The 13094-nt window shown below is 41.4% G+C and overlaps 1 protein-coding gene across 15 annotated transcripts in view; it reads left to right on the top strand.

The window, feature by feature from the left end:
• The window catches only part of LOC119696000 (aminopeptidase O (putative)), a 172489-nt gene that overhangs the window by 85325 nt on the left and 74070 nt on the right, over positions 1–13094 (top strand). For 12 of the 15 annotated variants that reach the window (XR_005255474.1, XR_005255473.1, XR_005255475.1 and 9 more), the window contains 2 exons: positions 11245–11307; positions 11908–11991. The exons of 2 other annotated variants lie outside the window; for them this stretch is intronic. Coding sequence is in view for 9 of the 13 variants with exons in the window: in XM_038125423.1 (XP_037981351.1) it covers positions 11245–11307; positions 11908–11991 (147 nt within the window). In the remaining 4 variants the exon portion in view is untranslated. Of the gene's footprint in view, positions 1–8640; positions 8663–11244; positions 11308–11907; positions 11992–13094 lie in introns of those variants that run through there. One more of the 15 variants, XM_038125422.1, reaches the window with a different exon arrangement.

Raw genomic sequence — 13094 nt, 5'->3', positions numbered from 1 at the left:
ATAAAATGGCTTTGTAATTTACTTAGCCATTCCTATAAATTGCACCTAAAATATGCTACATGAGACACAACAGTGGTTTATTTTCGTTTCTAGAATAGTTCAAAAAGTTAAAAAAATCACTTATCTAAAAAAATACATCACTAAAGGTCAGTAAAGACCCAAATTTATTACAGAGCTCTTCAAGTTCAGTCATGGTTTAGTCTTGTTATAATTTTAGAAGTTGTGATGTAGATTTTTTTCTGCATTGCATATGATTGCCAATTTAGAGAAAACCAAAGACATTCAAGATCCAAGTAGCATAGTTACACCGTATCATGTGATCACATTCTAAAACTGGGTAACATGCTGCCTCAGGTGAGATGCTTATGTAGCACTGAGTAACTTGGTGTCTAGGCTGAATGTAGATACTAATTTTTAAAATTTAGATTTGAAAGCATTGGCCGTAACATTTTAGTGCCTCTGTTGTTCTAATTTCTAAAAGTGAAGCTTTAAGCAGTTTTAGGACTCTCCATTAATTGAATAATTAAGAAAAAAATGCTTTTGAGATTCTCAGCTGGAACCCTGAGTCTACATTAAGGATGAGAAAGATGCTTTAATAGTTCTAGTTTAATGAGCTACTGAAACACTGGCTTGCCTCTCCAGTTACAAGCTAGATTTTCACAAGTGTCCTGTTTTTCTTCAGACTGCCTTCCATGCAGCTCAGAGGTAAAGTACTTGCAGTAGTGTAATAAATCTGCATAAGTTCAAGAAGTTGAAGTGCATTTGAAACAAATGTTCAGTTTCTGAAATAATAGTGGACTGGATTCCATGTGTTTGTTCATTAGAATCTCTTTTATGTTTAATAAATCTCAAGCAGTCGTTTTCATTCCCTTTTCCTGTTAACTGCACTACTGAACACAAAAGTTGTGTTATGTGCAGAATGACTGAGCTTATCCGTTCTAGAAAGGCGTTATGTTTGGTATCTAGAGAACAATAACATTTTGCTGCCTGACTGATCAATGCTGAACCAAGTTCACATTCCCAAGCTCCCACTCTCCCACCTACGTACACAGGAGGTGGAAACATAGCAAGCAGAGGGAGGACAGGCCCTCTTTTACACAGAAATATTGAACTTGGACTTAATAATAAGGCCTAATAAGGACACAGCTGGGCTTGCATAGCAATACACATAGGTTTTAATTACTGCTTGTAAAAACATCTGAAGAAAAGCACAGAAGTCAGCACCAATTAATTTTTAGCTTGTTCATTGTTTTCTTTACTCAATGGAAACAAACCATAAAGGTTTAAAATATTTTTCATGCTACCCTGCCAGAAAATTTTTCTGTATTAGTGTGTAATTAGGAAAGAGTAGCCTTTGAGATAACCTGAAACCACTCCAGCTTCAAGTTCCTTACAAGTAATTTTAGTGAATTGGAACCACGCTATGAAATAACAAGAAGTGAAATGCTACTCTAGGAAACAGTATCTGAGATCTTTTTAGCTCAGAAAGATATACAATTGGGCCTGAAACTGAGGTTAAAATCTTACGTGACAGGAACAAATTGCTATATAACCTCCAGACTGGTCTATGATTTTTAAAATAACACACATTTTACTTCCTGGAAATTTTCCCTAGGCTTTAAAAAAATCTTGTTTGTGACTGGAAGGAGTGAATATGTGAAGAAGATATAGTGCAACACATACTCTGTATGTGAAATCCATGCAGGCCACTGTGTGCTGACCTAAAAACTGTCACCTGTGCATTCAGGTCTAGTGATTCAGTCAGAAACTCAAAGTGATCCTGAGGGTTCAAATGCTGCTGCATTTCTGTATTTCTAGCTGGCTAGACTTGAGGATGGAAGTTCTTGCTTTTGAGCCCTATGCTTTTTTTCAGACATTCTGCAGAAATACTGAGCTACTGAATACTTCTTGAGAGCAGATGGTAACTAAGTTTGTGTTACAGTCTTCATTCCATCTCCATCAGTTCATCATCTTCCACATAAGTCAGCAGGAGCAATGTTGAGACATTTCTCAGTTTACAGTAACTTCCTTATCTCCTTTTGACTTAGCCATGCTTATGAATCAGACTGAAGACAGAGATATTGATCACCTTCTCTTAATCATAAAAAATAGATGATTTTTCTAAAATTTATTCCATCTCCATAAAGAAGGAATGTGTTATCTATTCTGTCTATTCCCTTCTAAGGTCAAAGAGGAATTTAAATGCTGAAATGAGAATGTCTGGAGAAAGATAGGTTTGAAAAGTCTATTGGCTGACAGAGCTAGTATATGTCATGGTTCAGTTTATGGTTAATTTTCCTTAACATTTGGGTAAGCAGTATATCATGGCCAGAGGGATAGAGAACTTTTGTTTTGAATATGTTTCATTAGTAAAGCTGTCAGAAGTATTTTTGACTACTTAAATGGATCAGTAAAACTCAAATTTCAATACCTCTGGAAAGTGTATTTTATTTCCTCAATAGGAAATTCAACAAACAATTGAGGTTCTATCAAGTAATATCTGGGCCTTAGCCACGCACTCTCCCAGCTACTGAAAAAAATTCACTCTTGGCTGAAATTAGGACAATATCTCCCCATTATTCTTTACCATTTATATGACACCCAGATCCTACACCTTCGAACTATATACATATACACAAGCACAGGTATAATTTCCGTAGGCAACACCCATCCCTCCAAGTTGTCTATTGAGTTCGTTTAGTCTGTAATTGTGGGTTCTATCCATCCTAGATGTCTTCCAGGGCAGGAGAGCTGGTGTACTGCTGGGGTTGCAGTCTGCATCAGGAGCTCAAGACTGCTGGAGCAGTCCATACTCATTCTTCCTGGTAGTTGTGGCGTACACTGGCAGTGCCATTCTGCAACCAATGTTATACAATTCAATATTACACTCTCCTCACCCCAAAATCAAATCCCCTTGAGGTACACATCATGTTTCCTGCTTCCTCTGCACTACCCACCAAGTGCACTCAGGTCCTTGAGCAAAAATAATCCCAAGGATGGGTTTGCCTTTGCTTGAGGCAGGACTAATTCAAACTGTATTCCCTTAAAACTTTTCTTGCATGAATTATGGGAACTTTATCCCCTTCTACAGTACATGGAGGTTTTGATTGGGCAGGGACAGCTCTACTGGTAGAGCCTGGGGTATTAACTAAACCAGGCGGCCTTAGCTAAATGTAGAGCCCAATGGTTGAAGGTCCCATCACCCGTTGCTTTCAATGTGGTTTTTAACAGTCCATTCACTGTTGAATCTTCCCAGAGGCTGGTGAGTGCTAGGGAATATGATACAGCCTCTTGATACTGTGTTCCTTGGCCTGGTTGTCCAGGAGGTTGTTTTGGAAATGAGTCCCCTTGTCTGACTCAGTTCTCTCAGGGGTGCCAGGTCACCACAGGACTTGCTTTCCAAGGCCCAGGATGGTGTTCCAGGCAGTGGTGCAAGGCACAGGTTACCTCTCCAGCCATCCAGTGGCTGTTTAGAAGAGCACGCAGCACTTGCCTTGGCAGGCCTGCAGGAGCATGAGGCAACCGATCTGCCAGGCCTCCTCTTATTTCTGCTTTGACCATCGTCTACCGTACCACAGAGGCTTTTCCTGGCCTGCTTGATCCCAGCACCTTTCACAGTTGTGGACAACCTGGGATAAAGAGCCCATCCCTTGATCACAAGCCCATCTGGGTGCTGTATATCTTCCCTGATGAGGCATCATGGGCCCACCAAGTCAGAAATAATTCACCCTTACGTTGCCAGTCTAGATCCTCCTGAGACATTTTAATCCTGGCAGCTCAATCTACCTGTCCATTGTTGCGACGTTCTTCAGCAGCCCAACTCCTGGGCACACATGCATGTCATGATGAACTTCTACAGCCAACTTCTCTTTCCAGGCAGTGACATCTTGCCACAGTTCAGCAGCTCAGGTGGGTTTGTCTCTCTTTTCCCAGATGGTCTTTTTTTCTATCTTTCTGGCCCCCTCCATAGAGCATTTGACACCATCCACAAATCAGTGCAGAGGTAGAACGCTGGCTACTTCTCTCATTCAGCAATATCTAAAGCCAGCTGGGCAGTCTTCCGCTCTGCAACATGACTTGATCCACCTTGTCACTCAATTGCTTCTGTGACTCTGCACAGGGCTCTGTAGCTGCTTTCCATTTTCAATGTATCCCTACAATATGGCAGGAACTGTCAGTGAAGAAAGTGTATGGCTTTTCATTTTCAGGTCCATGATGATGGTCTGAAATGTTTGTTTTCAGGACAGTTAGTGATTAATTCCAAGATCCCTGGGTAACTGGGGTTCAAAAGCTTATTGCTGTTCAGGACTCCACTTGAAATAATTTTACTTCTGCATCACATGATAGAGAGGGTTTACAATCTGTCTGTAATCAGAAATATGCATCTTCCAAAAACCCTTGGACTTAGGAATGCCTAGGCATTTCCTTTTTGCTGGTCAGTGACGACTGTCTTGGTTTAAGATAGTTTAAGGGGGACGCTCTAAAATGAGTTAGTTTTAATCAACCTCTTTTCACCAATAAGGAGAAACCAATATGAGTAGTTGTTACAAGTGAAAAAAATAGTTTACTAAAAAACTGAAATAACAACAGGTAAAAAATAACAGTAATAGTCACTAGTTGGTTAGTTACAAAGTTGGTGAAATCTCATGGACTCCCCAGCAACAAAGAGAAATTCAAAATGGTGGCATATCCCCTTCCCCAAAACGGCACCAGGCATGGGCAACCGCTGTAGGGAAGCAGAGGGCAGATGGTGGCCGCCCTCCCCACCCTGGGGGGGCAGGCAGAAGCTCTGCTGGCAAATGCAGCTGGCAAACTCTGGCAGCTGGGACTCGGCTATGGGGGTAGAACTCGTGGGGGGCCTTGGCCTTGCTGTCAGCAGCAGACGGCAGTACAGTTGGCTGGGGAGCCTCTCACTCACCCCTTTTTGCCTCAGCCAGACACTGCTGGTGGGCTGGGGTGGCTGCACGGAGCAGGGCTGCTCTTCTCCTCTGGGCGTTCAGGCAGGCGTTGCAAAATCCACTCTGAAACAGGTTTTGGTTGTGAAATGAAACCGCTTGAGTTGCTGTTGCTGCAAGCAGAGGCAAGAAGAAGCCAAGAGGCAAGCTAAGCGGCCAGAGACAGGCAAGAGTGCGATTCTGCCTGAGCGCCTTGACTTTCAAAGGTGCTGGGACAACCTTAGCCTCTAGCCCCTGACCTGTGATTTTGTTTGCCAGCCACAGGATCCTATAGAGACAGTAATGATTTTTTGGCACAGAGAGTATGGAATACAGTAATATTTTGTGTTACCCAGGACAGAGACATAGCTGCTACTTTGCTTATCACGTCTGTTGGAGTCTAATGAGTAGACTTAGACATCTTGCCATTTTACACCTAAATACTGAATTTTCTGGGCAGATCCCTTGACCTTACTTTGCTTTATAGCAAAACTAACCTTCAAGAGGATTTGGATTATCTTTGCCCCTTTCTCAAAAACTTCCTCGGCTGGGCTGCCCCATACTATGATGCCATCAAATGTACTGCAAGTGTTCTGGAGCCTCACCCTTTTCCAGTGCATTCTGGATCAATCCATGACAAATAATGGGGCTGTGTTTCCACCCTTGGGGCAGTTGATTCCAAGTGCACAGCCCTCCAGCTGAAAGCAAACTGGCCTGACTAAAACTCTGCTGCTAAAGGAATGGAGAAAAGCACATTAGAGGTGTCAATGGTGGCACCACTTTGCTGCCTTGGACTCCAGTCCATACTGAAGTTCCAGCATGTCCAGCACAGCGGCGCTTAGAGATGGCGTGGCTTCATTCAGGCCCTGACAAGCACTGTCAGTTTCCATTCTCCACTGGACTTACACACTGGCCATACAGGGCTGTTAAAGGGTTAGGGAGGCTTGCTGACCACTCCCTGGGTCTTCAACTCACAAATCATCTCATGGGTGGGGACCACAGAGTCCCAGCTGGCGCAGTTTTGCTGACAGTGCAGTGATGTGGTAGCGATCAGTACCTGTTGTCCTTTGACCCTCGGCAGCCACACAGCAGAAAGATCCTCTGAGAGACCAGGCAAGGTATTCAGCTGTCTGATTTCCTCTGTCTCCATAGTAGCTATCCCAAAAGCCTAACAACAGCATTTTGGGTCCTTGAAAAACCTTCTCCTGAGGTAATCTATGCCAAGGATCCATGCAGCTTCTGGGCTAGTCACAGCGGAATGTTTTGCCATTCATTCATTTGCCATTCATTGCCATTCACTCCAGCTTCCAGTGCAGTCAGCTATTGGGATTCCCTTGTCACCTCAGAAATGGAGATGGATTCTACTTCTACATATCTTGATGGCATCAGGGTACATTGTGCACTGGTGTCAACTAAAGCTTTATACCCTTACATGTCTGATGTGCCAGGGCATGGGATACACACAGTGCAATAGATCTGATTGTCCCTTTCCACTACCTGGCTGGAGTCAGGGCCCCCCTCTAGTTCTGGTCATAGTTCTGTCATAGTTTTCTCATTGCTCACTTCTTGTAAATATAAACTAAGGTCCCTTCAAAAGGACCAGAAGTAACACCAGCCCTTCTATTCTGTCTGAGGGAGGACTTGCCCATTGGAAACTGGAGTGGCATTTATCCTTGAAGAACTTCCTGGGCTACCTGTTCTTCCTTTCAGCTCATATACCTGTGCTACTAGTTCAGAGGTGGATTTTCCATCCCACTTCCTCATGTCCTCTCTGAGGTAATTCAGGTAAAGCCACAGGTTACCTCATGGTGTGTATTCTCTCTTGAGCTGGGAGGTGCTTGCTGCCAATAGCAGAGACTCTGTTCCCATGCTAGTGAGACATGGGACGTTGCCTCTCTGTCACTATAGGACACGAAATGAATGGCATGCGCACTGCTGTTCTCAAGGTGAAGGAAAAAAGGGGACATTTATTTTCTGACTCCAACATCTATAGTTTTCCAAAAGTGACAGTGGATTGGAGGGTGACAGTGCCATTTCTCTAATGACACTGGACAAACTAACAGTCCATTAAAATTTTTTGCCTCCATAAAAGAATGTAAAACAATGAGTTATTTACAGAAAGTGTGTGAGAAAGTTTGTTACAAGAATGTAAACATGAGAAGGCTTTGAAAATCTTAAAAAATCAGGGCAACACCTCTCTAACTTGCTTGAGATACCTGCATAGTAGTGAGAGCACCTGGTGAAATCAGGAGGAGAATTAAAAAAAAAAGGACATTTTAGCACACCCTGAAAATATTATCATATTCTAGATAATATAATCTGATACATGAATTATTTCTCTTACATGTTATATAGGATTATTCAGTAACAAGCCTATTATTTAGAGATCCTGTGGTCATGTGGTCAGAGATATTTTCTTTATCAGATTATGAATCTGATCATGCAACTAAATAGGTGGTTACAGTGACCCATCCGTACCTAAGAACTTTCTTCACAAAGCAGAGTTGCCAATGTGTATATGAAGGAAATATTTGCATAACCACTTTGAAAAAAATACTCCTGCCCACAATATATGAAATCATGTTGCAGTGTACTGAAAGTACATCCTCAAAGTTATTGTTTCAACAGGTTTTTGTCTCTTAGAGGTAGAGATAGCTTCAGGAGGAGCAAGTTTGACTTGAACGGGATTTCTCTGGAGGGATGTTACATTGAAAAATACCAGACACAGCATGCTGATCTGAAAACAGTGCTTATACCAGCACATATAGATTTACAGCATTTAGATTTATTATATCAATATAAATTAGCATATTTCCTAAAAAATGGATAATGATAGAAAAACTTGATTTTTCATTTCAATGGATAAAGCTGTATGCATGAAGACTGCACAAAATGAGTTGGAGAACTTGCTGTTCTAACAGGAGCACATGCTGGGCTGGAATTCTTTTTCAGTAATTTTTATGTGGTGCTGATACTCTTGCAATGTGGGTGCATCAGCCATCTTGTCACTTTCAGATGTAGCCCACTGCCTCCTTAGGACTGCAAAGTCCTGGTAGCAGCAGTGTTTTAAAATCCTTGCAATTGTTTCACAGTCATATGTTTCAAGTGATACTTATCATCTAGTGAGCTATTGGATAAAATACTTTTCTGTATTTTCTTTTTTAACAAAAAATTAGAAGCCACATTTTTCCTGCTGAAATAATTTTCAGGTCACACAGATTATTCTGAGAACACGTATTCTTAGTTTACAAGTTAACTAATTTTCTAATTTAAACTACTGTACTTTTTTTCCCTATAAATGATCATTTTTATTCCCCTTTAAATTATCTTTTTCTGATGTCTAAGAAAGTAGTCTGTGTCATTCTAGTATGGTAGAATGAAACTGGCGGGGGAAATACGTATTTTGTTTTCTGTTCAATGGGAATGTGTAGAAAGGTACAAAACTGCAATTTGTGTACTGGTGAAGTTAGCTATATCTTGTAGGAGAAAATGACTTCTCTGTGTAGTTACTGGTGTCTATGTAGATCTGAATATACAAATGTCCAGGTTGTTTGTGTGATGTAACATTCAGTAATTGAGATTCTAGAAATGAGAGGTTGGAAAATGACTTTGCTAATTTCCTCTACTTTGCAGGAGCTCTTCTGAAGTTCATTTACAGTAAAGATTTTTATTCCTGCATTTTCCATTTTTTCTTTTTGCCTTCCAGTATCTGAGGATTGTTGGAAAGCCAACAAAATGGTATTGATTCAATGTTCACCTTAGGTAAAACTACCTTCTTAGCTTATCAGTACTGGTTGTTTTTGCATAAGAGTTGAAGTTGCAGGCAACCTATGTAAAGTTCACAATTACAGTTTTTCACCAAGTTATGAAATACCATTAGTAGCCATCACAGCCAGAACAATTTAAAAACAGTTTGTTTCAATATAAATGCAAGAGGTGTTTGCTGCAAAAATATTTTCTTGTTTCCTAGGCTATGTATGCATGTTCATTGTATGCTTGGGATCTGGTCTGACTTGAGTAAGAGCTGGTGTAAATCATTGCCTAAGTCCAGGACATTTGGTCTGTATTCACCCAATTTCTACAAAGTGCTACCTCCTCCCCCATATTTTCAAAATTCAGTTCTATTTAATCCTGCTGCTGCATGAATGAGGGATCCTGACATGTTTTGACATGTATAGCTGCTTGTTCCCCATCGTATCTGTTGTATAGGACAGATCCATTAGCAGTCAGTTACAACTCCTCTTGAATTTCCTTCACTGCTATGCAACTGCTAACAAGAAAACAGGAGCCTTCTCTGAGTTTCAACACACAGTATGTTTGTGTGTTTGTGGATTTTCATCCCAAATCAGCCTCAGGATCTGCAGGTCTGAAAATCAATGTCTCTCCTAACCATTTTCCCCCCTAGTTTTCTCAAAACATTTGTCAGGAAAGGAAGCACAATTCATTCAAGGACTTAAAGTATAAATATGTTTCATTGTTTCTATGGTCCAGTGTTTCCTATAACTGTTTCTATGGGAGTGCACAGTCTAATCTGTTAGCTGATCCAAGGAAATACTGTTTTATCAGTTGCATTAATTTGTGTTTGCCATTAACATAATTTTTTGTTCACTGTCTTTGAACTATGTTCTGTTCTTCTTTCTTCATTTAAATACACTCAGTTCAAGAGTCAATTTGTAGGCACTTTCAGAATTACCATTTAGTAGAAAAATCTGTTGTGGCTTTACAAAACAAAACCAGGTTGTTTATACTTGTTTCAAGTAGACCTGTTGTAAATGTGAAATAAAAAACTACAGTAAGATTTTCTATTGTGATATCTCTGTTAAAAAGTTCTTTGTTTAATGCTTCATAGTGAAGTTGCTTCTATTTAAAGCATTGAGTTTGATCTCAGCTTTGATCTAAAGCTTTTGATCTTGAAAGAAGGATGTTGTGGCAGTAAAACAAGAAGGCTAGGAGAGATTTTTTTTTCAAGTGATAAAAGGATACTCTCAAGATTTAATACACACTTATTGGATCTACCTTTATTTACTTATCTGTTTACAAAGTACATCTAATTCTATATTTTGAGGGTTTCCTTATACACACGCTTTAATATGCCCTATTCTTTTGCTGGAGCACAGATTTCCTTTTGGAGCTTTCAGAGATTATAGCAATATATAGTATAAGAGTAAAAAAATTTTTCAAATGAGTATCAATAATTTTTAAAATACTGACTTTTGTAATATAATTTTAACTATAACAAGTATTATGCACTCTATCCTTTACTGCCTCTTTTATTTTTTAAATATAAACACAAAAGCACTTGATTAAATCCTGATTTAGGATTTAATAGTAATTGGATTTTGCATGGTTGACGTAATTATCTCCCAACATGCTGAAGTATGAATATCCTCCTCTGTGGGTGCAAGAATACCTGAAGTCCTATGCCTAAATTTAATTACCTGCTCATGGCATCTTGTTAAACAAAGCCTTTAGCCAAGGCCTTGATAAAGGGCCTGCTGTGGTGCAGTATACCTACAAAGCTGCTTTGGATCTTGCTTTTAATGTTCATTTCAGACCCTCCAAGGTAGTTTAGTGGCTGGATTCTGGAGGCGAGAGCAAGTACCAAGGCCAATGTTGAAGCAGGTAGTGGTGATGACGCTTTCTTCAACTATCCCCACTAGGCCATTCGTCCGTCCGTAAAGACCTATGACAGAGCATGTTTATAGAAGGGTTCATAGGAAAGCGGCTTCCATAGTAAGGATCTCGAGGAGAGAGCGTATCGCTAATAATTAGGCTGCAAACCGTGACGAGTATGGATGTGGAGCTTGTGGATGGCCGGCCCGTTGGCGACCCTGTGTGTTGGCAGTAGCACCGCCAGTGGCCGGGCCGGGCCGGGCTCCGCACCTGAGGGGTGGGGTGGGGCGAATGTGGCCTGGCCGGGCCGGGCCGGGCCGAGCCGAGCCCGCGGCCGCCCCGCTGGAGTTGTCTCAGGCGCGGTGCCCCGCCCGGGCCGCCCCGGAGCCGGCGGGCCCTGACGTCTTTAAGGCTCCTCCTCTCCGCGGGGCTCCGGGGGCCGGGGCGCGGGGGCGGGGGACCCTGCGGAGGTGTTTCATTTCCTACTGAGGGTTGCGGTGTGCCGCTGCCGAGGTCGGGAACAGCGGCGCGGGACGGAACGGGACGAGGCGGAAAGGAGCGGGCGAGGCTCCGGGGACTGGCGGCAGCCGGACCTCGCTTCCCCCGCGCCTGCCGCCTCGGGGCCCCGGGGAGCGGAGCGCATCGCGGATCCTCCGCGGGCGATCCCGCCTCACCGTGCGCTTTCTCCCCCGTGTAGCCCCTGCTGGAGGAGGGAGAGACGTGGAAGGAATGTCAGCTCGTCCAGCAAGTGACCGGCGAGGTGAGGAGGAAACCTTTCACAGCTGTTATGATGCACCCGCTTCTTCCCCTTTCAGATCTGCTCCTGGAGTTTTCTACCTTACACACCATCCCCACCCTGCCACGCTTTTGCTTTAAAAAATACTTGCTTCCGTATTAAGAATAAAAATATTAGTACGGGGGGAAAAGTCCCACCAAGTGTTACTACTTTATTAAATAATAACCGTGCCACCCAAATTTGCTGTTGGTAGTCTGGAACAATGTTCGTGTGGGTGGCTGGAAATAAATCTCTTGAAATAGAAGGTGTAAGGGATAAAGCAGAGAGGTTTTCCCCAGGAGTTTTTCACATCTGGCAACCTAGTCTGACATCAAAATGTTCTTTGTGCAAAGCCCCTTAAACCAAAAGCTCTATGAAGAAGAACATCACCTCACACTTTGATCATGTACAGGTAATAACCAGATTACCTCAGACCACATTACTTTAGAGAAGAAAAGTGCTTTTTTCTTTCCAGTGAAGCAATGAAGAAAGTTGTCTTGAGTATCTTTATAGAGATCTAATGCTGAATAACTACAATCAGGTTGCTTCTTCTACCTAAAAAAGCACCATGATTTTGAACTCCAGGTCACAAAATGGATTCAGACAAACCGGAGGATCAGAAAAAGCAGCAAAAAGAAAATGAAGCAGGATGAAGTTGTTTTCCAGCAGGTAAGCGATCATGATGTCAGTTTGTGTAATGGGACAAAGGGCGCAATATCCAAATACCTTCCTGATTATGCCTTCTTAAGCTTGGTGGAGATGTTACTTAGTGTCTTCAACAAGATGATAGTAAATGGATGTTACAAGATGAAGTTTCAGAGTCATTATGTAGTTATAATAGCAAGAAATTAATAACCTTTTTAGATGTCTGTGTTCAGGAGGCAGAATTTTCATCTATTTGTATTTTACTGGCATATTCTAAGGAAGAAATAGAAGGGGGCAGAGAAATACAGCCCTTAAGAGCTTTTGACAGGACCTGAAGCACTGTTTTCAGATACTGGTAGGTGAGAGCAGCTTTCATGGTAGACTTTGGGACAACAATAGATGTGATGTGCATGTTGGAACAAAATATTTGGACTATGTTGTTGACTCTTCATTCGCAGGGTGAGTTTCAAAATCATCCATTTGTAGTACAGATTTCAGTTAATTAAAATGTGATGATTATTTTAAAAATTACTACAGAGGATTTAAAAACCTGAATACAACCGAATTTAAACTGGTTTTAAAACAGTGAATTTTAATTAATCTATTGTGAAAGACCTGTTCAAGAAGTTTGAATTGACAATTTAAATTATAATGTAGAGAGGTAAGTAGATAGCTGATACTAAATAGCTGTATTCTGTCCCTTGAGGGGAAAAAAAAGGTGAATAAAGATGCACTTCCAAATGCATTATCAGAACTGTGATTTTTTTTTCTTGTTTTAATTTTGAAAACAAATTTATGATTGTATTTAAAAGCTCTTGTAAGCTTTAAAGGATTAAAATAATAGTGTGCTGATTTGCTGTTTTGACAGTGCTTCTAAAATGCATAATGAATCATTGCTGTTTCTGTAGCCAAATTCTTCCTGATAGAATGACTGCCAGCTCCTGCGATATGTTGCCTTAGTATGGGCATTGCAAGTATATGACAAATGTCCACGAAGTGCATTGTTGTGGGGGGATGATTTACGAGCTCCATGATTAGCTAAAAACTGCCAAGTAGCATCCTTAAATTCACGACTTTTATATTGTAACTGGAGTACATAATTTAGGAAAGGTGTTCTGTGATGTTGT

This window comes from Motacilla alba, chromosome Z (assembly GCF_015832195.1).
Source record: "Motacilla alba alba isolate MOTALB_02 chromosome Z, Motacilla_alba_V1.0_pri, whole genome shotgun sequence".
In the NCBI taxonomy this organism is placed as follows: Eukaryota; Metazoa; Chordata; class Aves; order Passeriformes; family Motacillidae; genus Motacilla; species Motacilla alba.
This window is presented reverse-complemented; position numbering and strand designations above follow the sequence as displayed.